The 27,067-nt window shown below is 34.3% G+C and overlaps 1 protein-coding gene across 23 annotated transcripts in view; it reads right to left on the bottom strand.

The window, feature by feature from the left end:
- The window catches only part of RIMS1 (regulating synaptic membrane exocytosis 1), a 490,579-nt gene that overhangs the window by 275,241 nt on the left and 188,271 nt on the right, over positions 1 to 27,067 (bottom strand). For 22 of the 23 annotated variants that reach the window (XM_043591755.1, XM_043591762.1, XM_043591756.1 and 19 more), the window contains 2 exons: positions 15,440 to 15,653; positions 12,943 to 12,954 (listed from right to left, as the gene is read on the bottom strand). In XM_043591755.1, the coding sequence (XP_043447690.1) occupies positions 12,943 to 12,954; positions 15,440 to 15,653 (226 nt within the window). The remainder of the gene's footprint in view (positions 1 to 12,942; positions 12,955 to 15,439; positions 15,654 to 27,067) is intronic. The other variant, XM_043591757.1, reaches the window with a different exon arrangement.

Here is a 27,067-nt window from a genome sequence, read left to right as displayed (position 1 = left end):
ATAGGTCAGCAAAATTGGAGGTGGTGAAAAGAGGTTCATTCTAGATCAATTTTGAAGACAACAAGATTTTCTTATGTATTGGACATAAGATATGACAAGAAAAAAACAGAAGTCAGGAGAATTCCAAGGTTTTTGGTTTGTGGTACTTGAATAATGATGTTGCCTTTTACTTCAATGAAGACTATAGAATAACCTGGTTTCGAAGGTAAGACCAGGAGTTGGATTTTATATGTGTTAAATCTGAGTGCTTAATAAACATCTGCGAATACATTTGACTGCCAGGCTGAGGTCTCCCTGGCCTTCCTATGCTCTAGGACAATTAGACTCTGACCTGTTACAGATACTTTAGAGCTCAGAGGCATATGCAGTGGCTGGAGACACATATAATCAGTAGAATATGTGGAGGAAAAGACATCTCAATCCCTGAATGATATTGAGGATATTGCCAAAGGAAAGGGGAACAGGAGTGCTAGAGTCAGCGTGGTAGAAAGTGAGTGAGAAGAGCCAAGGAACCTGTCCTGAATTCCTGGCTGCACTGGCTTCCTTCCCATAGCATCATGCTTATCTTTCAGAAAGCTGACCGATTAGAATCACAGAAAATGAAAGCTTTCTTATTTGTTTCAAACTAAAATTGAAAAAAGGGATTAATCTTAAATTTGAAAGATGAACCAATGAATGAAAATTTCATTTGAAAACAGTGGGACTTTTCTGAGGAACCAAAGCAAATGTTTCTCTAAGAAACTGCCTTATTATATATATTACAAAAATTAGACAAAGTTCACATGAAAAACCTCCACAATTCATATTCTTTTATAAAAAAATTTAAACTTTTATTTATTTGTGGGGAATAAGTTTAAGAATTCTCTGAGCTTTCCTCAATGGGTTAACAAGGCTTAAGGCGGAAAGCTGCCACAGGGCGAAAATGCCCAGGATAGAACAAAGCATAGAGCAGAAAGCCTCTTCCACAGGATTAAAGCGTCTGAGAACAGGTAGAGGCAGAAAGTCTCTGTCTGCTGCAGGGTGAAAGAGCCCAGAGCTAATTATTGAGAAAAATGCCTTGTTAACCCTGAGGTAACATGCTCTATCTGTTTTAGCCCCTAGAAAAGTTAAGATAAAGGCGCCTGGTGCCTGCAGTAAATGGCAGTCTGCTTGATGCGCTAAAATTTTGATTTGTCTTGACCCTAACCCCTAACACCGCATATCTTCAAAAACCCCTTTTCTCTCACACACGAGTTAAGGGTTACTGTTTTATTGTTTCTTTCTGCATGTCCATCATGCATGTAAGCCTTCTGATCCTAATACATACGGAGTAAGGACACTTACTCGGGGCTCTTGTCTCCTCCCAGACATTAGCCTCTCTCATATTCAATTCTGCATCCCCTCTCTTACTGGACAAGAGAGCACTCTAGACTCAAAGCTTACAACATTTATTTTTGAGAGAGTGCAAGTTGAGGAGGGGCAGAGAGAGGGGCACGAGGATCCAAAGTGGGCTCTGCAATGGCAGCAGCAAGCCTGATGTGTGGCTTGGACTCACGAACTATGAGATCACGACTTGAGCTGAAGTTGGACACTCAACCTACTAAAGTACTCAGGAACCTCACAAAATTAATATTATTAAGTAGTTTTGAGAAAACATTTCTTCCATGGAAACAGGACAATCTGATATCAGAAAGTTTTGCTTTCAGATGAATGAAAATTCATAAGGAAGCATAATCAGGTAAGAATAGCTCTAGGATTTTGAAAAATATTAAGTATGATGAAGATGAAAAAAGATAGGAGAAGATAAGTATAGAAAATTCAGCATACCTATAATAGAAAAGAGGGCAAAACAGGAGAGAAACAATCAAGGAATGATCAAGTCAACTTAATTAGCTGAAGGAAAGCAGATACCTTAAGATTAAAAACACACACACACACAACTAGGCAACATCGATAAAGACACTGACAGTTAACCATATCTGTATAATTTTTTCTTTTCTTTTGATGATATAGTAACTTTAAAGATATCCAAAACAGTCTCATCAAAATAGTTCCTCTTTTTTTTTTTTAATTTTTTTTTTTCAACGTTTATTTATTTTTGGGACAGAGAGAGACAGAGCATGAACGGGGGAGGGGCAGAGAGAGAGGGAGTCACAGAATCAGAAACAGGCTCCAGGCTCTGAGCCATCAGCCCAGAGCCCGACGCGGGGCTCGAACTCACGGACCGCGAGATCGTGACCTGGCTGAAGTCGGACGCTTAACCGACTGCGCCACCCAGGCGCCCCAGTTCCTCTTTTTAAAGATTAGTTTTGAGGTAGAAACATAAGATGTGCTCATTAGAGGCCCACCTCAGAGATATTGCAGGTTTGGTTCCAAAGCACTCCAATGAAGCAAATCAAATGAAGTTTTTTGTTTGTTTCCTGGTGCATATAAAAGTTACGTTGACAGTATACTGTAGTCCATTAAGTGCACAATAGTGTAGATGTATATAAAAAAAGTAAGACCTTAATTTAAAAAAACACTTTATCACTAAAAAATGCTAATCATCATCTGAGTTTTCAGTGAGTTGTAATCACTGATCACAGATCACCATAACAAATATGACAATAATGAAAAAGTTTGAAACATTGCAAGGATTAGCATATATGACACAGACACACAAAATAAGCAAATGTTGAAAAAAATGGTGCTGATAGACTTGCTTGACACAGAGTTGCCACAAACCTTCAATTTGTAAAAAATGCAATATCTGTGAAGTGCAGTAAAGTTATAGCACAATAAAATGAGGTATAGCATGCCTGCATACCTTCTTAACTTATTTTATATAATCACTATTATATTTTTTACACCATGTCCTGTAACTCATCTTGATATCCTAACTTTCACTATTGACAAAATTGAATGCAAAGCACTGATAGAGGAAAAAGAGAATCAGACATAGGGTAAAATGACAGGCAGTAACTTGTAGTCAACCCACAATAAAAGCTTAATCTAGAGAGAAGAAAAGAAAGAAGAACCAAGAAAAGAGAGAGCTCAAAGGAAAAAAAAAAGAAGGAAACATATTATTCTGGTAGATAGAAATAAAAAGTTTAAAGTGACAGTGTTGATAATGTTTCCTGAAATAGTTCAGTGGTGACGTATGGTCCAAGAAGGATGATTTAAAAACAAGTGAACTGGACTGACACACAAAAAAATGCTAAGGATGTTGTGGAATCTCTGATATAAACTGCCCAGGATTAGGCCTTGTTATCTAGTGTTTAAGAAACACATGCCTAATAAATGTTAGTTGGTTTCTAGGAAGGATTTTCTGCAGCTACTAACATTAACATTTCATAGATATATAAAATGTCAGAGTTGGAAGTTATAATCTTATTTAATTCGCATTTTTCCAACAAACATGAATTGGGTACCTAGTGTGTGTTAAGCAGCGTACTCATCATTGATTATTCAAGGTAGTGTTTATTCTTTCCACAACTGCAAGAAAGTCACTAATCAATAGAATATATTATAATAAAGGTGTGTAAAAGGTGTAGAAAGCTAACTCTAACTCTGCTTGAGACACTCAGGGAGGGCTTCATGTGGGAGATGACATTTGAGTTGCTCTTGGCATTTGGAAAACTACTTTTCATCAGTTGATCAAGATTATTTTGAAAGATACTGAAAGAAACTAAGCAAGGGTATGAAAATATAAAAGATCGAGATATATGGAGGGAAGTTCATAGCATTGTTAATTTGTAAATTAATCCAAACTGCATTTGATGCATGAATATCCTCTACAAAACTCCCAACAAATGGTCCCCTGATATCTAAAAAGAATTTAGGCATATCTAGCAACTGTAAATTTTAAGCACCAAAATGTGTAGACTTGAGAAGAAATATTCTTATGACACACAAAACAAAATAATTGTAATGAGTAATAATTTTTTAACCATGTCTTACAGTAAAGAATAATAACAACAACAAACAAGGAAAACATCAAAGAATTTGAGTAAAGCAAGAAATATCTATGATCATCTATTCCAATCACCAACCTGAGGCTTGACTTGCTGTTCTTCCTGAAAACCTTCTTTGATACTGTCCGTCAAGTGCACCTACTCTCTGTGATTGTCCTATCTGGTTTTACTTGTACCAAAAAACATACTTGCACACTCCGTTCAAAGACTAGCACTGTTGGTCTTCTGTGTTTTTATGTAGTTTAAAGACACAGACATTTTCCGATTCCCAGAAGTTACTGAAGAGTCCAAAGGTGTAACATTTTCCAAAGGTGAATCTTCTACTTTTACCCATATAATTTGCTGCAACAGCACTTTATTGGCCAATAACAACACCTGATTGATTTTTATGAAAATCAAATATTTTACAACACAGGTGTTCACAAAGTAAATGCACAGTTATTTTTCTATCATTTTAAAGCGATTCAAATGGAATTTTGAAAAAAAATATTTGCTGTTGAAGTTTATGTGTGAAAAGAATCTATTGCATATACATATTATACAACAACAAAATAAACTAATTAATACATTTATTAAGTTTCATAATAAGGAAATATATGAAAAAAAGTATTTCTTAAAGGCTTAGGTGCCTAACTCCAAGTTATGACTACCAGATTTAGAACATATTAAATTTTATTAAGTACCTGCAAAACAACTCTACTAACTTTATTTTATTATATTTTTTGTTTCATTATTTTTTTTAAGTAGGCTCCATGCCCAACACTGAGCACAAGGTGGGGCTTGAACTCACAATCCTGAGATGGCTACCAGAGCTGAGATCAAGAGTCAGATGTTCAACTGACTGAATCACTCAGGTGCCCCTGAATGTAATAACTTTAATATATGTTTTACAAAGTTTTGAGGATATATTCAAATGCTTCTAATACACAGAATATGAAAAAATGGTCATGGTCTTGTGGTTTGTAAGCAAACGGGTACATGATACTTTTGACACTAAAGGGTTTCAGTAGGGATGTTGACAGAATTACCAGATGGTTGAGGCAGGGGAAAAAAATTACCAGATGGTTGTCATCCTATATACAAGGAGGAAATTTTGAGGAATTATACTTTATTTAACATTAAATAAAAATTATTATGTAACAACATAAACACAAAATTAATTTGAATATATAAATAATAAGCTCACAGAAGTAACTTTTATATTAAATTAAACAGAAAGAATCCATTTTGGTATCTATCACTATAAAAGTGCATCTTTTTTAAATGATTGAGAGTTGAGTTTGAAAAAAAATATTACATTGGGGTACCTGGGTGACTCAGTCGGTTAAGCATCTGACTTTGGCTCAGGTTTGTGTGTTTGAGCCCCACATCAGGCTCTGTGCTCACAGCTCAGAGCCTGGACCCTGCTTCAGATTCTGTTGTCTCCCTCTTTCTCTGACCTTACCCAACTTGTGCTATGTCTTGCTCTCTTCAAAAATAAATAAGCATTAAAAAAATTATATATAAGGTTACTCATGGGAGAAAATCTATGAATGAATAAGTGAATGGGAAAAATGAATAAATAAATTAATGAATGGATGTGTTAAAACACAACTATCAGAATCTATTTGAGGGGCACTTCTAAAATAGCAATGTAAGGAGCTCTGCAGTCTCCCTCTCTGGAAAAACAACTATAAATAGTGAAAATTACTTTAAGAAAACAGCCATTTGAAGTCCCTGGAAGTGGTCCAAAGGGCATATCGAAAATGGAGAAATGTTTATTTGAGGAAATCTACTAAATCTCCATAAGAACAGTGAGAGTCTGTGGCATTTGAGTCACAACTTATTCCCTTCCTTGTTCCCTTCTAGCTAAGCAAGATTGACATTCTATTCTAGGTGGATGTAGCCAAGAAAATTGTCTCCCCTACCCTGATGCACCCCCAGTTCCCAGTCAAGGGCCATAGTATCTACCCGAGAAGTTGCACCCTGCAGGGGAAATATGTTTGACTGAAATAGTACAGCCAACTCACTAAACAAATAAAGACGCAAACAAGCAAACAAACAAAAAAAGTCCCAGGAGTGGGGACAGGGATCACACACAGATTTGCTACAATGTTTTATCTGAAATCAACTATAAATTTATGAGACATGCAAAAAATACAGTAATCAACTATAAATTTATGAGACATGCAAAAAATACAGTAAATGTGTGACTCACCAAAGGGGGGGGGCGGGGAATAGGCAACAACCCTTCTTTGAGAAGTCCCAGATGTTGGGAATATCAGACAAAGACATTAAAGGAGCTATGATCAGTGTGTTCAAAGAACTAAAGGAACCATGCTCAAAGAATAAAGGGAGTTATAACAATGTCTCATCCAATACAGAATACATGTTAAGATATACAAATTATTAAAAACTAAGATGATTCTTGAGGTGCCTGGGTGGCTGAGTTGGTTGTGTCCAAGTCTTGATTTCAGTTCAGGCTATGATCACGTGGTTTGTGAGACTGAGCCCCACATGCACTCTCTCTCTCTCTCTCTCTCTCTCTCTCTCTCTCTCTCCCTGAAGATAAATTAATAAACTTAAAAATTTTTTTAAATTTAAAAAATTTAAAAAGATGATTCTGGAATTGAAAAGTACAATAACTAAGATAAAAAAATTCATGACAGGGGCTCAACATTAGATTTAAGCTGGCAGAAAAAAGGATAAAAAATTCAAAGCAATAAGGGCTGAAAAACTTCCCAAATTTGATGGAAAACATTAAACTACATCTAAAAACTCAATGAACACAACTACGAAGAACACAAAAAGGTCCATAACCTGACACATAAACATGATAATAAATGTCAAAAGCTGGGAAAAATAAATTCTTGAAAATAGCAAGAGAAAATAAACTGGTCATATACAAAAGACTCTTAATAAAATTAACAACTGACTTCAAATAAAAACAATGGAAGTCTGAGGCAGTGGGATGACATATTTGAAGTGCTGAAAGAAGTAAAAGAAGCTGTCAACCAAGAACCTTACATCTAGCAAAACTAACTTTAAAGAAATAAAAGTGAAGTAAAGGCATTCCTAAATAAACAAAAGCTGATAGAATTCATTGCTAGAAGACTCATTTTAAAGAAATACTAAAGGAAATTCTTAAGGCTGGAAGTGACACTAGACAATAATATGAACTCATGCGAAAAAACAAAAAAAACTCTGGCAAAGTTAATTATATAGGTTATTATAAAAGTATTATCTCATTTTTCTTCTTTACCTTAAAGATTTTTTAAAAAGCATAAAGCAATATTAATATACTAGTATTGTTAAACCTGTAACATATGGAAGTCAAATATACTTGGCAATATCAGCACAAAGGAAGTGGGTGAAAGCGATGTTGCACTGGAGTAAGGAAAGGACACCAGATGGTAACTTGAATCCACAGGAAGAAATGAAGAAAATAAAAAAAAGTAAATAAGAATATTATATAACAAATCCTATAAATATATACTTGCTCTTATTTCTTCTCTCAGCTTTATTAAAATACATAAAATCATATAAAGTATTAATTATAAAAATGTTAAAAATTACATTTTTAACATATACAGAGATAAAATTTATTAAAATAATGGCACAAAAAGGGGCAAGAGGGAATAGATCTATATATAATTAATATTTATATCTTTTATTGTAATTAAGGTAATGTGAAAGTAGATTCCTGTAAGTTAAGATGCATATTGGATGGGGCGCCTGGGTGGCGCAGTCGGTTAAGCGTCCGACTTCAGCCAGGTCACGATCTCGCGGTCCGGGAGTTCGAGCCCTGCGTCGGGCTCTGGGCTGATGGCTCAGAGCCTGGAGCCTGTTTCTGATTCTGTGTCTCCCTCTCTCTCTGCCCCTCCCCTGTTCATGCTCTGTCTCTCTCTGTCCCAAAAATAAATAAACGTTGAAAAAAAAAATTTTAAAAAAAGATGCATATTGGAAACCCTAGAGACACAAAGAAAATAACTCAGAAAATGTAATGAAAAAAATCACTGAAATATTAAAACATGACTAGAAAATACTAATTTAATGCATAAGAAGGCAGTGAAGAAAGAATGGAGGAACAAAAAATGAGATATATAAAAAAGGAAAATAAAAAACAAATACAACCATATTGATAATATTAAACATGAATGAATTATAAATCCAATCACAACAGCAGAGATTAAGTTGTCTTTAAAATAAACAAACAAACAAGACCTAAGTATATGCTGTTAATATGAGACACACGTTAGATACAAAGACAAAAGTAGATATAATTAAAAGGATGTAAAAAGGATATACCATGTAAAAAGCTACCATAAGAGAGCTAGAGTGACTTTAGTAATATAGACAAAATAACACTTTGTTTGTTTGTAATATACTCCCCAATAGCAGCCACAATAATAGGGAATCTATCTGCTAATGAAATCTGGCAGAAATCAGGGATATATTGAAAGTTGGGTGGCAGAGGATAGAAAATCTGGTTGTTACTTAGTCTTTACGTGTATCTGTTTACATGCTACTAAAGGCTCATGTCCCTCAAGAAAATATCTCATACACAGAGAAAGAAGAACAGTCCTTTCATTCTGGGCTTCAGTTTGTGTGTTAATTTTGGACCTATGGCTGAGTGGCAAATCTGCTGAGGATGCTAGTTCTTTCTGCATATTTAAAACATAGTCTTTTCAACTGGCAATAAAAAAAATCTCTTGCTTGTATGTACCCTAGGGATAGCTAGTCTAGACAGATATTAGATTCTAAGTTATGTTAAATTCAACAGAGCTCCTGTTCTTATTCATATAGATTAATAAATACATTATTCTAACACAAAGGACAAAAAGAATCCCTAGAGAATGAAAAAACCGAACTTCTAATACTTTGAATATACTAGCCTTTTACGAAAAAAAAACCTTCTTGAGACATTGCTAACTTAGAAGCATTTTTATGTAAGAATCTAAATCCACACAATCAAAATGAATCTTTGAAGATATCAAACCAGTCTAATAATTTTTACTTAAAAATAGTTTCATGAAAAGCATGATGAGATACTATATCACTTGACATGCAACAAGAATGGCTAAAAAAATACAGACAGTAACAAGTATTGATGAGTGTGAAAAAACTGGAACTTAAAAACTGCTGTGTAGCTCTTAAGGAAAACTGTCAATTCCACAAAATGTTAATCATAGAGCTATTAAATGACTCAGTAACTCAACCCCTAGATATATAAACAAGAGATCTGACAACTTATGTTCACAAAAACTAGGGAGTTCATCCATGGTTTAGTCTTTAGCTTTGTGAAAGCTGTTTCTACCACAGCCCTTTTTGTTATAGGAGCCCTTTTTGTAAATAGGAGGCTATTTTTTCTATACTCCAGTGGAACTGTCTTTGTCTTACTATGCATCTGTATTTAACGTTGATTTGTGAAATGGTAATTTCATGAAACAGGTTTTATAAGTGCATTAAATAATGATTTTTGGGTGGAGCAAAACCAAGATTACAAACTTCTTAATGATTACTGAATATTAAGAAACATTCCCAGAATAGTAATGCTAAGTACAAGAGATTAAGATTCCATGCCCTTGAAAAAGAGTGAAGTAAATTCCTAAAACAAATTTGAAATAAAAAAATTTACAACTTTCTGAATTATCTAACACAATAGTTTTTAAAACTTGATGTGTTACTCCCCTGTAGGATAAGCACAACAAAATAAGAAATACCTTGAGACACCTAATCAACTAAATTGCTTGATGAAAGTTCTCCCCTTGGTGCACCCTAACATTTCCTTATTGATATGTTTGCCTATATTTTAAAGGTTTTTAATTTAGGCTTATATTATCTTTCTGAGAAGAAACTCTAAGAGAACATTTTTGCAGAAAAAGCCATCATCAAAGTATCTAAAAAATAAATTAAAAAAAAATAAAAGAAAAAAAAAAGAAAGTGAGAACAGGAGAACAGGAAAGTGAGTCTAGGTAAACTCTAACAGCCCCTTTTTCCAAAGAGCGAAGGTTGAAAGTTATGATCAGATGTTTCACCATACCATGGACTAAATATGGAAAACTCTTAGAAGATTTCTTATAATAAAAATAAACACTGAATACGATCATGCAAATCCGTTTTTAATGCAGTTGATTTTACTGACTTGCTTGTTTTTATCTAACCCTAGTAAGAGAAGAAAACCAAAATCATCATTTTGGTATTTAAGAGCAGTCTGTGAGGGCAAAGTTCTTTGTATCATTAAGAATCAATTATCCCACAGACAACACTTTATGATAAAACCAGTTCCAGACACGGCTGAGACTGCCCCATTCTACCGAACTCCTACCTTTTATGAACTTTTTCTACAAAAACATATTTCCTCCATTAACATATCTTTTAGTGTGATTTCTAAAAACAACCACTAATGAAAAGCTGTGAGGAGCCTGTTTAAAAAATCACGATTCTTTAAACATAGTACCTCAATTATTATCTTGATATAAAAAAGTATTTTTTCACACATGATGCTTACAAGGTAGGTATGTGCAGCTTTCACATTTGGAAAGAATGAGTAAATAGTAGGGTTCGGTTTTTCAGGGTATTGCTGACATTTACTATAAAACACTCTTAATTTATAAAACCTGACACGTTTTGTGAAAATAAAGATTAACTAGAAGTGTAGCAAGTTCATTTTTTAGTTGCTATATTTGTAAACCAATCCCATTCACCCACTAAAAAAGAAATACTGATGAAAATTTATGGTAAATCTCAAAGGAATTAAACTTGAAGATTTAAGGAAGCTGATTTACCAACAGCAAAATGTTAATGTTATCAAAGGAATTACCTAAATTCAATGCTCTGGTACCAAATAGATAGTAAAAAACAAAGTCAAAAGCAATTTAAACAGACTGTGGAGAATTTTGTACTATCCCTATTTACTTAGGTATGGAAGAGGGCTTTCAGTGAAATAAATAACCATAATCTTACCTATGAGACTATACACACTTATATAAAATACTCTCCTATTATAAGCTATTACATGTGTCAATTGCAAAGTGATTCTTTATGACAGCCATTTTCCTTATAAGCAAGTACACAGTCTTTCAAGTTATCATTAGAGGTGATTTAAGCTAAGTGTGAAGTTTTAAAATAAAATAGCACCAGCCTGCAAAAAATAGTCATTAACATGTTTGCCAGACTTAATAAGAGGAATATTTATATGTTAGCTACCCTTAGGTCTTTATATCATACGTATTAGTATTTTAGTAGTATTTATTCACCAATATAACAGACTAAGTAGAATTCATTGTTATTACATTGATCAAGATGTAGATTGCTTTTAGAAAAGTTTTATTTACCCTTATCCCTCTTCCCTTGCCACTCATACCAACATGTACACACATGCACACCTGTAAATTATAATTTCTTTACCAAAAATGAAAGAGCTCAGAGGAACAGGGAAAGAACCAACAATCAAGCACTTTAATATTCAGTTATTCTCTTTAATACAGCTAAAACAAAATCTGGTTTTGGTTTCCCTAAACTAGAAAGGCAATTTTTTGAATAACCTCAATAGGATAAAAAGGTTTTTAAATGAAATTATGACAAAGTACTTAAAAATAAATGGTAGATATATGCATTCTAATTAAAATAAAGAAAATAACTGAAAATGATTGTATTTTATAGGTCTTTCCACTCCATTCTTAGCCTGAAAACCACAAAGTCCACCTGAAATCTCATTACAGAGTCAGGAAATCACAATAAGCACAAATAACCTACCATTACGGGAAATGTTGCCAAAGGGACAATGGGTCCGGCCAACCCTATAGGTGTGGCTGAAGTCTTACCACTAGGTCTATTAACAGCATTATTATTTACTTAATTTTTATTCTTTAAAGGAATTTAAAATTATCTACATTTCAAATGCAGACTCCCTCAAAGTAATATTCATGAAACCAAAGTTGTGATATTCTAGTTATATATATTTTTTCTAACATAATACATTAATGAATTAAAATAAGAGCCCCTAAGATGATCTCACATGCCATCATTAGTACAAGAAAACACAGTTAGTGCAAACAAACTACGCTATATAATTTTCAACCTGATTTCTTTCTCATAATAAAAGAAAAAGTGATGAACATATATTAGCATCAAGATTAAAAACACAGATTAATGTTCACTTAATGTCTTGCTTACTACTTATGCACTGCAGTACATCATTTAAACTTTAAAACAGTTGAACAAAGGCAGCTGAGTTGATATATTGAACCCAAAACACGTACTGCCTCAGTCTTATACTGAGAAATTACTGAGCTTTGGGGAAATTGTAATTTATACCACATGAAACTATATAATTTGTATACAAAAGACAGGTTGACTAATGGTTCCACTTGGATCCTATCTTCTTAAACTCGGTCTCTGTGGTTTCTATATCTGATAAGAACGAAAAGTGACCTTTCACCACTCTTGGGAGTGATTTCTATGCATCAGAGAGAAAAAAAAGGGGCGTAGGGCAAAATGTGGTTCAATATGGCAGCTCTGCTACTTGTGTTCTACAGAAAAATCATTTTATTTTGACTTTTTATTTGATTTGATTCAGTCTTGCCACTAAATCAGTACATTCAATTCCTTCTGCGATAAAATTTTAAATCACCTGCCTATGCATCTACTGAGTGCTGAGAAAGGGACAATCCATTGGGATTTATTGTTCCATTGCAGTTTATTGTTTATTGCAGATGGAATCATCATCAAAACTCAGAAAGCTAAGAGGACAAATTGTTCATAATGATTTAAACTATACTATAAATATCAATGTTTCCATGAACTCAAACTACCCGGACTTCACCTGTTATTAATAATAAAACTCTGTAATGCCCCTAGATGTCCATTTTATTTATTTATTTTTCCACGAGAACTGGGAATGAGTTTTTCCTAGTATATCATTTCTTTGTGAAAGTATAGTGACTGACAACACTAGGTGAAACATTCACTCAATAAAGTTCACAACATTATAATAACAAATTATAGAAAAGAAAGCATGGATTCTAACCACTTTGTCCTCCTTTGGGAAAGCATCCAAGGAAGCAGAGTAAAAAGAGAGGAAAAGAAGAAGAGAAAAACAAAAATAAGGCATATATTAATAGATTTTAAGAAAACAATTATGTATTATTTTTAAAGTGTTCAGACATAGGTATTTATAAGCATTGTAAATGTTTTACTCTTCCCCAAAATACTCATTGTTCAAGCTTTCATTGAAAATGCATCTATACTAATTCTACTATAGTAGATACCAAAATTGGGCACTATAATTTCCAAAAGTTTTAGTACTTGATGATTACATCTATATTTAAAACATTTTTCAGAAAGAAATCTTAACTCACTATTATATTTAGTCTTCCTATTACTGAAAAGACATTTTATTAAAATGCATAAAATTATATAAATAATTTTATCAAATTACTGTCAAAATATTTATAGTTACAATTTGGAAAAATCTAAGAATGGGAAATATTTGTAAAGAATAAAAATGAGAAAAAAGATATTAACTATTGTAGTCATAAATTATTCCACAAGCAATATTTATATGTAATATACGTTTCAACACTTATAATGTCATGGGAAAAAACAACACAATATATTCATACAATATTTTTGTCTCATGCCTTAAAGTGATGCCTTCTATTATTTTGTTCTTTTGAATATTTTGTCCAAATTGGATGGGCTTATAGAGACAGATAGACTACATTAGGCTTGGGTGTCTCCAAAGCAGAGGTACATCTTAGCTCAATTTCCTTTAACATGAGATTAACCCAGGTAATTTTAATATTTCATTAGTTAACTGTATTATTATTGGTTTTCCTCAAACCTATCATGGGAATTTACAAACATTCAACAGCTATGGGTGCTCAGTCCGCATTTCCACCCTGCTAATTTGCACACTACTATGTACTGACAGCACCTTTTCAGATAGGACAGTACCCCTACACCAAATGTTTTTTTAAATATTTTGTATATCATTCCCAGGTCTCATCTGTGAGAATTCATTCCAAAACAGTGTATTTAGGAACACTAAAGATGAGAAAGTTAACACATAGTTCTTGTACACCTTTTTATGTGCCAGATACTATTTTAACCCAAGGTTGTTTTAAAAAGGTCTTAATATAACATATGATAATTAACTAAAGAACTTTCAGGAGGAAAACTCATGTGGTCATCAGAATGGCACCTAAAGAACTCTTAAATATATATCATAAAGACCTAGATTTTAATTTAATTATCATAATAATCATATACAGTAATTATTACTATCCAGTTTCATAGATAAAGAAGATGTTGTTCAGGGAAGTTAATTATTTTCCCAAGGCCACAAAGATAATAGTGGGCTCACCTTAAAACATGTCTCTTTTACTGAATATCTTAATTTTCACTGGAAGGGATATTTAGAATACCCTACCTGCAACTGAAATACCAATTCATTGGTAGGGAGATTGATTTTAATTTTAGCCATTAGGAAAATATCCAGAGTGCATAAAGCTTCCATATTATTTTTAAATATAACTTTGTACTATGTTACACTGCATATATGATTAGATAATAAATGAAATTACTTAAAGAAACATTGGGAATTCTTTAGGTATATGATAATCTTAACTGTTCTATATTACACTGCAGACCTACATCAAAGAAAACTCACCCAGACATCCCTATAAATAATTTTACCATACTAAGATAGGGTATATAATAAAGTATATTAAAATGTATTCTAAAGTATTAGAATTTATCTAGTACTTCATAAAGAATATTTAGTTCTCTTGAATGAGCATCTCAGTGCCTCAAAAAGTATATATATTTAAAGCACAGGCATAACATAAGTAGCTCTCATTTAAGCCAAATAAGGAAACAGCATCAGGTGAGACTACATCTCATAGAGAAGATAATAAGTACAAAAATCCCCCCAAATTTAAAAAAGGGTATTTTGACATACTCTTTAAATATCAAAATAGTTTCCATGAGAGAAACCTAGCACTATATACTTTACCACAACAGTAAATAGGAAATTACTCTCATAGAAGCTAATCATTGCTTTACATATGTTGTCTTCGGTTACATTTAATGCTACCCAGTTCACCTTACATTCTACCTTCATTCAGTCTGAAACAAACATTGTAGAAACTAAAAGTTTTTTTTTCTTCTTTTTACAAGAAGAACTGGATATAACAACTTTTAAGAGTTTTCTAGTTCATGATACTAAATCCACATTTACTACATTTTTCAGAAAGTAAATTTACTCCCACAAATAATCTGTTGGTTTGAATCTTTTGGTTTTTAATCATTTACTAAGATGCATATGGAAAGCATTTTTTTTTATTATTTCATCACTACTCCACTACTATGAACCTTATGAAAAACAGAAAATGGGAAAGGGGCACATTAATGTGTACACTTATGCCTGTGTCTACTTTCTAACACATGTATGTTTTCTTCTTGGCAGGTGTACTGCTTTTCACCTGCATTCAGAGCACCTCTCAGGCTCAGGGAACACTTACGTTGTTGGATCGCAGAGACACGCGGCCTCCACAGCGGGCACAGAACTTGGTGCGGCAGTAGGAGCAGAGATGGCCGCACCCATCAGCAAACTTTGTTTTGTGACAGATTCCACAAGTCGGAGCATCATCTTTGTGCTCTCCCTGGTAACGCCGTGCTTCTTCCCCTATCTTCCTCACTTGTTCTTTATAGCTTTCAAATTGTTGATGCAATCTCCTGGGCAAAACAGAAAACGGTAGCAAACTAAGTAAATGACAGAAGACAAAAACAAAAATAATTTTTCCTAACAGAAGTATAGCTATTTGAATGAAACCAAAACATATAAAATAATTTTTCCCACTAATCTTACCTTTCAACTAATCAAACTTTCCAGTAAAAGGCCACTGGTAAAAAATGTATTAGCATGTAACCCACTAGTCTCAGTTTTGTTACTAGCAATGAAACATACACAAGTACAACATATAATCACTGTTTTGGTCCCCAAAGTGGAATTCATGGGTCCACTCCATGCCTCTGCTTCTTTTAGACAAATAGCTTTCAAGGTATTTGGACTGGGGAACTCAACACTTTACAACTACATTCATGTGTGTATACAACTGAAGCAGAAGTTATACAAAATACTTAAGCTAACTATATATGATGTACTCTGGTATAGTCTATCTCATTCTATTTTAATAATGATTACAGTCTAAAAAAAAGTTTGTCACAGGAAATTGATTCCCTGACCCACTATGTGAGCATGATGTATACTTGGAAAAATACCGTTTTAAGTTATAGGGGCACCTGGGTGGCTCAGCTGGTTAAGTGCCCAACTCTTGGTTTTGGTTCAGGTCATGATCTCACAGTTTCAAGAGTTTGAGCTGCACATTGAGCTCTGTGGTGACAGCACAGAGCCTGCTTGGGATTCTCTCTCTCCCTCTCTCTCTGGCCCTCCCCCGCTCACATGTCTCTCTCTCAAAAATAAACTTAAAAAAATTATAAATTACAATGCTATACAATTTGTCTTCCACAAAATATCTTCCTTTTCCCCTATTCTTGGAGATTATTTATGTATTTAATATCAAGTGTTTGATTTCATACAGTATATAAAATATCACCTTATACATTATAATTGAGCTCACTAATCCTTCCACGATATGTGAAAAGTGTTAAACCACACCTTGCAAACATTCAGATTTTTTCTGATACAAATATTTTCTCATACAAATACCCCAATTTGTATGAGAGTTGTCACCACTCTTTACTTAATGGATGCAACCAAAGTTGTTGAGGCAAACCATTTTCCATAAGAATGTTCACATTTAATGTGATTCAAGTCTCCTCCCTTCCCCATCAGCCCTAATCCCTCAATCTTCAACTGCTACAAATAGAAACTATTTGCTGCTCTGTACAGAACACCATGACATCCAGTGAATCCCCAGTGAAAGTATGCCTTAGTTTTGTAAATGAGAACTGAGAGAGTTGTCCCAGGCCTAGCCAATAGTCATTGGCCATTACAACAATGGAGAAACTCCTAGGAAATTCATCTCTGTAACTGAGCAAGTGCACTGGATGTATTCCCTAGGACACAAGGTACACACACATGCTGTTGTTAATACAGGCAGTTAGTTAGCTTGATTCTCTACACCTAAGATATCTGTGGGAACTGGTGCTCCCTGGAAACAGAATCAAATAGGTTATGTCTAAGGACTCTAGTACTTGAAGTACTGGGATTTCATTATATTTTTCTTTTAACATCAACAGCTCTTGAGCAGAATTTTAATAATTACTTTAAAAATTATAAAACCCCTTTCCTGCTTTGCCAATTGACAGTTTTTCTATTTAATAGCACACATACTTGCACTAGGAAATAAAGTAGTTTAGAATCTGAAGCCCTCCCCAATTTAAAGGCTAGCTAATTTCAGTTCATAGAAATAGTGATATATTTAATGAAAGCAAGAATGTCTGAACGGCTTGAAAAACAATGCTATTTGGTACACTGAATTTTTTATAATTTAAGCACCATTAATCTAGGCTCAAGTTTTTAAAAAACAACTGGGGCTATCTTAACTACTTCAAAAGTAACCTTACAAAATAGCATTGGAAATCTTAAGGCTTCTATTAAAGAAAGTAATTATTAAGGAGTGGGAACAAGGAAATATCTCTAATCAAAGAAACATATATAAACTCTAAGCATAGAGGAAGTACATGGGTAGATATTTATTGTGAGAACCATCAAATCAAATGTATTTAAGTAAAGATAAATGCAAAAGCTAGGCAAAGCGAAAAGATTCCCTATGAATTTACTTTGTAATACAGCACATGATTTGGTATAAGTGTTGGCAAACTTTCCAGTAAAAGGCCAGATTGTAAATATGTTAGACTTTGTGGGCCATATAGTCTCTTTGACAACTACACAGCTCTATTATAACATGAAAGTAGCATAGATAATATGTAAATAATAAGCATAATAAGTGTGGCTATATTCCAATAAAACGTTATTACCAAAACAGATGGTAAGCCAGATTGGACCCGTGGGCCAGTCTGTCATCTCCTGATTTAGTATATGCTTTATACTGAGGTATAATGGTTTGAAAATCCACTGTTCTTTAAAAATTCAAACATTGGGGTGCTTGGGTGGCTCAGTTGGTTAAGTGTCCAACTCTTCATTTTGGCTCAGATCATGATTTCATGGTTTCATTGAGTTTGAGCCCTGCGTCAGGCTGTGTGCTGGCAGTGCAGAGTCTGCTTGGGATTCTCTCTCTCTCCCTCTGTGTCTGTCCCTTCCCCACTTGTGCTATCTCTGTCTCTCTCAAAATAAATAAATAAACTTAAAAAAAAATCAAACACAAAATACTTTTATCCATCCTATAGGACCCAATCAAAAGGGGTGTTTTTTTATAATAAATATATGCAGGGCAGTGACCAGTGAGATAAAAACTTACTCTGCTACAATCTCATAGCATTTTATTTGGTCACTCATAAGGCATTCAGCTTTTTGTCTTTTGGTTTTTTTACCGTATACTATTAGTATTTCTGTACATGTCATCTTTCTTCTACCAAACAATAAATAGCATTAGAAATGCACAGTTTAGCAAGATAGTTAAGACATATTTCTCCTTAGTAGTAGCCAATACATACTTGCTAACTGTAAAAATCATACACAAATACTTTTTTCTTAGTCCATTTTGAGAAAAAAAAAACAATTTCATACTGAAGGCTATGTATCCTGAAAAATCTTGCTGCCACAAAATGCTGAAAATACTGGATATTTAAAGGAATAACTTTAAAAAAATGTTTATTTACTTTGAGAGAGAGATTGAGGACAAGCAGGGGAAGGACAATGTCAGCGAAAGCCCAATGCAGGTCTCGAACTCATGAACTGTGAGATCATAACCTTGGTGGAAACCAAGAGTCACTTAACCGACTGAGCCACCCAGGTGCCCCTAAAGGAATAAATTTTAATTCCTATTTGAGTTGGGGAGAAAGTATGGAGATCCTCACAGGAGAAAAATGAAACAGTAGCAGTAATTCAGAGATGGAGTATAGTTATGAAGCAGACCACTGCTCCTGGGACATGTACTGAAGCTCTGTGACCAAGAACTTCAGCTTTAACTTTCACACAAGTGAACAAAATTAACATTGTTGTTAGGTCACCACCAAAAATAATTGAAATAGAGTGTATGATATCCAAACCAGTGGAAAACATGGAATGAGGAAATAGCCAATCTACAGAAGACAAGAATTGAAGCAAATGAACAAACACAGACAAAACAGGACAATTAGAAATTATGGCAAACAATGGTAGTAACAATCCAACACACATCAGGAGTCACAATATGTATAATGGACTACAGCATCATTAAAAGACAAAAATTAACATGTTAGATTTTTAAAATTTAGCTAAATTAGGTTTAGAAGAGATATACCCAAACTAGGAAGGATGTTTGAAATAAAAGAATGAAGGGGCGCCTGGGTGGTGCAGTCGGTTAAGCGTCCGACTTCAGCCAGGTCACGATCTCGCAGTCCGTGAGTTCGAGCCCCGCGTCAGGCTCTGGGCTGATGGCTCAGAGCCTGGAGCCTGTTTCCGATTCTGTGTCTCCCTCTCTCTCTGCCCCTCCCCCGTTCATGCTCTGTCTCTCTCTGTCCCAAAAATAAATAAACGTTGAAAAAAAAATAAATGTGTAATAAAAGAATGAAAAAATATATCCCAGTGAAAGGCTAAGGACAACAACGACAAAATTGGGATAATATTTATGGCAAAAAGCATTACTAAAGATAAAAAGGATAATCTATTATTTAAAAAGTATTCATATAATTTTTTACAAGACAATTCTAAACTTAATTGCATATAATAATATATGAAGCTAAAATATAATAAAACTACTAAGGTAGAGAAATCCACCTTCATTGTAGGATACTTTGACAGACCTTTCTCTCTATAATTAACAGACCAGACAGATCAAAAATAAATAATTACAGGGAATATTTGAAAAACGTAATTAAGAACTTCATATACATATGCATATGTATTTATCTGTCCAGTAGAATAAACTTGTTAAGCTTATTGAGTATGATACTTGTTCACACATATTTATTGTCCTCAGTGGTAGAATACATATTTTTTTCATGTAGATATGAAATTTTTCAAGCTCTGGGCCTCAAAAGTACTGAATATGTTTTATTTCTTAAGTTGAGTGTTAGGCACATATTATATCTTTTATTCTTTTTCTCTATTCTTTACATATGTGCTTTTGTATTATGAAGTATTTCACATTAAAAAAGGAAAAATTCAGTTCTATCTCATCAAATATCATTAAATAACAAATGAGTCCTATAAAGAAATGAAAAACTGGAATATATATGACATTAAAATCTACAAAAGAGTTGACCAATTATGCCTCCTAATTAATTTAAAGAAGAAATGTGTATGTTTAAATGCACAATAACTTTATGAAATAAATTCCCATTTTATTGATGAGAAAACTAATTTTTGTCTAGGGGTTTGCTTTTCCTTTCTATCTGAATATATCATTGTAAATTCACATACTTCAGATCTTACTCTAAGCGCATATAAAAGATGACAACAAATACAGATTCAACTTGCAAATGAAAACGTTTCTGAATGCAGGAAAGTGTTAACTATCAGGAAATGTCAGTGTTTTGTCATGACTAATTGATGATACATGAACAAAAGCTGAGTATGAACAAGCCAAAGCTATGCTGATGAACTCAGGTCCTGAAACTCCCATAGACCTTTCACTCCTGCTCAATAATACTTTCATGCAGTTTCAACTCCTCTACAGTGCTTATTCCTAAGCTCTCTTTTCTCAAATTAACTTCAAGCTACTGTGTCCTCCTGAAAGACTCAAAATACTATTTTGATGATGTATGAACCCAGTGTTGGTTCCCTATGTGCGTATGCAGCTTAGGCTGTGACAGGGGGCCAGACCACAACAGGTGGGCAGGCAGCAACATGTCCTTCTCCAGTAGGCCACGGCAAGAAGGCTGGTGAGATAAGGTTTCTCAGTTGAGTTATGAGGGTGGGGTCTCTAGGTTCTCATTTTCTCCATGAGACATTTTAGGAGGGAAGGTCTTTTCTAGTCTCTCTCCCAGTCTTTCTTTCAGTGGAAGAAAAATCTAGCCCTCTGAGTAGTTCCTAAGGATGACAGCTGCCAGGGGACAGTGCTCTCCCAGAAGCTGCACTGACATGCCTGGGGCAGCTCTTTGGTAAGTGCTTCACCCCACAGTTTATAAAGTCATTCACACAAGCATCTCCAAACTCTACCAGGACTTATATCCTCCCGGATGCTATCCCTTAGTGACCTGCACCCATCTGTACCCAACTCTCACGTGTATTTCCAATTCCTTCCTGGTTTTGGCAATAGTCCATATTTATAAAACTGGTTTGGACATTCCCACCAGGAGAGAATTAAGAGAAGAAAAACCATGCTGTTTCTCAGCCCAGAACTCTCTTACAGCTTCAATTCTGTTTCTTCATGGGCTTCTTCCCTTCCTTACAGGTAGGACTCCCTTATTCTTCACTGAAAGAAAGAGTCCAACCAAAGTCTCTAGCAACATCTTTAACTTATTTCCCACTGTGTTCTTTCTTTACTTATCAGCAGATACTATAAAAGGGGGGGGGGGGAGGGAAAGAAGGCAGGGAGGAAGGAAGGAAGGAAGGAAGGAAGGAAGGAAGGAAGGAAGGAAGGAAGGAAGGAAGGTTCAGCATTTATTTACTCCCAGTTCCTCAAAATCTACTTATTCTGCAACCTTCTGCAATGCTCTACTGAACTGTATCTTAAAAATCAACTTTAATGTCCTTTTCTCAATTCGTATTCCCCTTGTATTATTCTGATATCTCACTCTGTCAAGATGTTGTCCTCATAATAAGTTTTGCCTTTGGAATCAGGATATTGTAGTGAAACCATAAACAGCATATGTATCTTTTGTATCTGATGTTTTAATGCTTTAATACATATCAAATATGTGACAGTGTTCTATTATGAATAATAAATGGAAATACATATTTTATTATATATTATAAATGCCAGTGAATGTCAGTAAATGCAGAATTGCAAATATTAAATCTTTGTTGTGAAATTTATTTATATATTTCAATTTTAGAATTAACAATATATTCTTAGTTATTAGTAAGATTGACAATACATATGATCACAAATTTCAGATTTAAATTATCTAGAGGGAAAATGGTATTATAAAATATGCAATACTATAAAAAAGAAAGCATTAATAGAGATACCTTGGTTTTCTCTCAGGATGTGACTTTTTCCCCATCATTTCATTCTATAATAATCATTGTACCATTTTAACATATGTGCACTCAACTCAAGAAACATCAAGATTCCAGTTGTAAACAGGTTGTTTGGGTGATTAATGGCACACATTTGAAGGATCTAAAGATGAATGCCTAAAAAACTAGATATTCTTTAAAAACATCATTATATAAATGCAAAATAATTTAAACAGAAAATTGGTAATGACATTCTTACATATTAATAAGTATTTGTTGATTACTTACTATAAATATGGTACACAGCAAGATGCTAAATGATAATGGTAGAATGCAGAGAAATTGTTGTAATTGGCACAGTACTTCATTTATTTCTATTTTGTATTTTTCCTTCCTCCATCCTCAAAGTGATCAGAAGCCAGAAGACAACTCCAGCTTTCTTCCTGGCTATCCTTTTCAAAGGACAGACTTTCCTAGAGTAGGAGGGAAAGGGAACTAGTGCTTTGAAATTCCAAAAGCCTAAGGGGCAGGTGTGGAAGGAAGGTAAGGGCTTTCCCTAGGATGAAGAGAGGGACAGGGACCAGGGTGGCTTGTGCATAGCCATCTCACATGGAGAATTGCTTTTGGATGTGCAAACAAGCATAAAAAGGCAAGGGCTTATGTGTTCCTTCCCAACCGTGGCACAGAATACATAAAACAGGGTACAATTTAGGGCCCATGAAGTTAGTAACATGGAGATTAAAGCTAGGAGAGTTCTTCTGAGAATGTCAGATTGTTCAAGTGCCTCCAATAGGGTGTCCAGGAGAAAGACCTGACAATGAAGGAAATTAAACATCTCGCTAGCCTGATAGGTTGAAGGCTTGCTTTAAAAGATTTTGACATCACACTCTATTGTCAAAAAATTAACACTAACCTCAATTCTAAAGCACAGTTCTTGATTCCAAGGAAAGTACAGTCTACTTAGGAAGTAAGTTATAGGTAAACACAAATTAACAGTTTATGACAACATATACCAAGTGGCACGGAATGTAATTAAATTGTTCTGTAGGGTAATAGTTCTGGTTAAAATAACCAGGGAGATTTCTTTGGCACAGCTGGTCAAAAACATTTTTCTAGGTGATTTGGAACTTGGACTATTTCCTGAATACTAAATGTATGGCACATAGTAATGCTACTAGAAGTACTAAAGTAGGAGCGCCTGGGTGGCTCAGTTGGTTAAGCGTCCAACTTCAGCTCAGGTCATGATCTCACAGTTCGTGAGTTCAAGCCCACATTGGGCTCTGTGCTGAGAGCCCAGAGCCTGGATCCTGCTTCGGATTCTGTATCTCCCTCTCTCTATGCCCTTCCCCCATTCACGTTCTGTCTCTCTGTGTCTCTCAAAAATAAATCAATGTTAAAAAAATTTAATAAAAAGAAGTACTAAAGCAAAAAAATAGGAAAGCATGCTAAGATAATAACACAATTGTGAATGCTTTCAAACTTCTTAAAAGTGTAAGTTGAAATCAAATGATCTTTTAGAGTCTTTGCATATCAGCAAACACGCATCCAGTTTATATGTTGTAATGAATGACAGCCCAATAACCACACATACCTGTGATGTGAAAACATATGTGCCGTTAAAAATTGTTTTTTTGGCCCCAAAACAGAGTTGTCCCCTCTTTTTAAAATTTTTTTAATATTTATTTATTTTTGAGAGAGAGACAGAGTGCCAGCAGGGGCGGGGAAGAGAACAGAATCCAAAGCAGGCTACAGGCTCAGAGCTGTCAGCACAGAGCCCGATGCAGGACTGAAAGCCACAAACTAAAAGATCATGACCTGAGTCGAAGGTGGACGCTTAACTGACTGAGCAACCCAGGCGCCCCAGTTGTCTCCCTTTTAATAAAACTGTCTCTCTGATTCTACTCTTGAACAGAAGAGCAGTAAAATTCCACTGCATTCCAGTGAAAACTAATTTTTTGTAATGATGCTTGGTCCCTTATATTAGAGATGAGTTGGGAATAACCTCACAGTCTTTTAAACAAAAAGACTAAGTTATGAAATCTGGTGCTACAAAATTGTTGGAAGGGGGACAGAAGTGGGTTCTTAACCTGACCTCCAGGAATGACTCCTAAAACAAAAGCATAAACTAGTTACTCAGAGTTCCTCAACCAGGAAGCTATGGAATCAGAAAGCCACTGCCCAAATTGCTGGTGTTAGAATCCTACCACCTCAGCAGAGACATTCTGATCTGGAAACACCACCATAGCCACTTGGAGCCTGCTAGAGAGTCCAGAAAAATGATTGCCCAGCGTGCTGCTGTGGTCCTCCATTTAACTCCGTTTCAATTCAAGTTTCATACAAGTACATCTGACTGGTGGAACATAAATCACATCTGGAAATCTAGCTGCAAGAGAACCTGTGAAATTTAGTGTTTAGATTTCTGGCTTCTTCATAAATTCCCTAGAAGGATTCTGGGATAGATGTTGTTGACATCAGTATTCCACATTATCTACACTCCTCTGATTTATGTCAAATTTCTTAATTCATTCCACTGCACTTGATGTGAGCAATATCTAAGTCTAAGATTTCCTATGATATTCTCTGTTTCTCTCTCTCTCTTTCTTCATATACTAAATATACACTTAGTGAACACTATGGGAGCATTTTGCCTCCACCAGCAAATTTCTTTTGATAAACGCAGTGTCCTAACAAAGTTATACATACATATATGTAGCTATCCAGTCTATTGTATCTAGTAAGAAGGATGCAAATACAGCAAAGTAAAACTCAGACTCAGATACAAGACACATATATAAACAAGCAAACAAACCAAAAACCCATTTTGTAGTGGTTAGTTGCATAGCACAGATCTGTTACCTGTCGTGAAAACTCTCATTATTCCTCACTTGGATTATTTCATCAACTTTTTAAGTAGGCTCTGGCCAATGGGTTTCCTCACTCTAGTTCATCATTCATACACTCTAAATGATCTTCTTAATAAATTGAACCAATTATTTCAATCCATTGCTAAAATAGAATCTCTAAGATATAGTCCAGTTCCTCATCCTGGGGTGATTCTCCCTTTGCTCCCACTTATTTATCTATCAACATCTCTCACAAACCCTTCTCATTTACTGTATATCTACCATTGTATCAAATACAGTTCTTGATACAAGCATCAATTCAACAAACACTCATTGAGCTCCAACTATACAGTAGGCACTGCTTGAGTCTCTAAGAAAACAACATACAACAACGTAAGAGGATACTGAATTTTACTTATTTTATTACTTTATTTAAGGTGTTTTGATAAATATCAGAAAATGGTCCTTTTCCTTTGTACATAGGGATCATGTCCCTGTATTAGAGACTGTTTTTTTTTTCTTTTCAAAGCCTAACATAATTTTATCATGAACATAAAACTTGATCTAACAAAATGTAATCTTCTAGGCTCTAGAAGGTTACTGCTGCTTAGAGGAACAATTAGTCTTGGTTAAAATGTGTTAATATATTTTTGTGTTTTTTCAGATTATATTTTACAACTATTCTTATTTTAAATACAAGTTGTTTATAGGTGTTTAACATATATAAAATATTCTTCAAAAGGAATTGATTCATTGAAAAATTTTATAATACAGGTGAAATCACTTTTATAGCAGTGTATTTTTTCCAGCCTTGAACTTCCTTTTGCAAATTGAACCCTAACCAATTATTATAAAACTACTTATCAATAGTTTGAATTTACTTAAGCTAAGTTTTCACTTAACACCAATCTGTAGAAATATAACATGCCATTCCTATATGACCATGTTAGCTTTCATTGGAATTTCACCTTTGTTTTCTCCTCCAACCCTTGTAACTATTTCCTGAAATTTAAAAAATGGAATTGTATAAGCTTGAAACTAAAGCCTCCTACATCTTTGCTAGGACTTGGGGATCATCACTTTGGAATCATTTAAACTCCATTCTCAGAATGAGAAAAGATAAAGGAAAGATTCCAAAACCCAATTTTAAATGGAAATATTTAGGAAAATAAGAGACACAGGAGGAGGGACTTCGAAAATCACTATGTACCATGTTCTCATTTTATAAATGAGAGAACTTAGACCTATTACTTTAAGTTACTAACATAAGGATGTAAAACTGGTTTGTGATAATTAGGACCTCTACTTCCAACTTTCCACTACACTTCCCTATCTTAAGAATACTCATTTGAATATGGCTAGAGGAAGAAAAAGTTACTGATTTGTGAAGGATGTTTCCTTGGTGTTCTTAAACTGCATCAAATTTATCTAAGGGGCTTGTTAAAATGCATGCATTTGGACTAACCTACAGAGCTTCTGATTTAGTAGCTAAGGTATAAATTCCAGGACCCTGACTTTTTAAAGGTCAACCAAGGTGATTCTGGTGCAGATTATCTGGGGATTATAATATAGTAGAGAACCCTACATTAAGGTTAAATTTGAAAATGAAGGCATTTTTTCATACACCTTTCATCACACTTGATAAAATTAATTTTCATCACATAATTAAATTTTAAATTTTAATCATAAGTTCAAAATTTGGGGGACACCCTATACAAAAATATGCTGGAAAACTTTTAAATATTGCTATTATAATTTGACACCTATCATTTAAAAATTTATGATTTCATGAATCACAGATATTTACACATTATTATTTGTAGGTTTTGTTTTAATGTTCATAATAGGGGTTATGGAAAGAGAGGGATAAATAAATGAGGCATTTTTAGGGCAGGGAGACTACTCTGTATGGTACAATAATGGTGGATACATGTCATTATACATTTGTCCAAACCCACGGAATGTACAACACGAAGAGTGAACCCTAATGTAAACTATGGACTTTGGGAGATTATGATGTGTCAGTGTAGGTTCATCAATTGTAGCAAATGTAC

The sequence above is a fragment of the Prionailurus bengalensis genome, chromosome B2, assembly GCF_016509475.1.
Source record: "Prionailurus bengalensis isolate Pbe53 chromosome B2, Fcat_Pben_1.1_paternal_pri, whole genome shotgun sequence".
In the NCBI taxonomy this organism is placed as follows: Eukaryota; Metazoa; Chordata; class Mammalia; order Carnivora; family Felidae; genus Prionailurus; species Prionailurus bengalensis.
The sequence above is the reverse complement of the archived record's forward strand: the minus strand, read 5'-3'. Positions and strand labels throughout refer to the sequence as shown.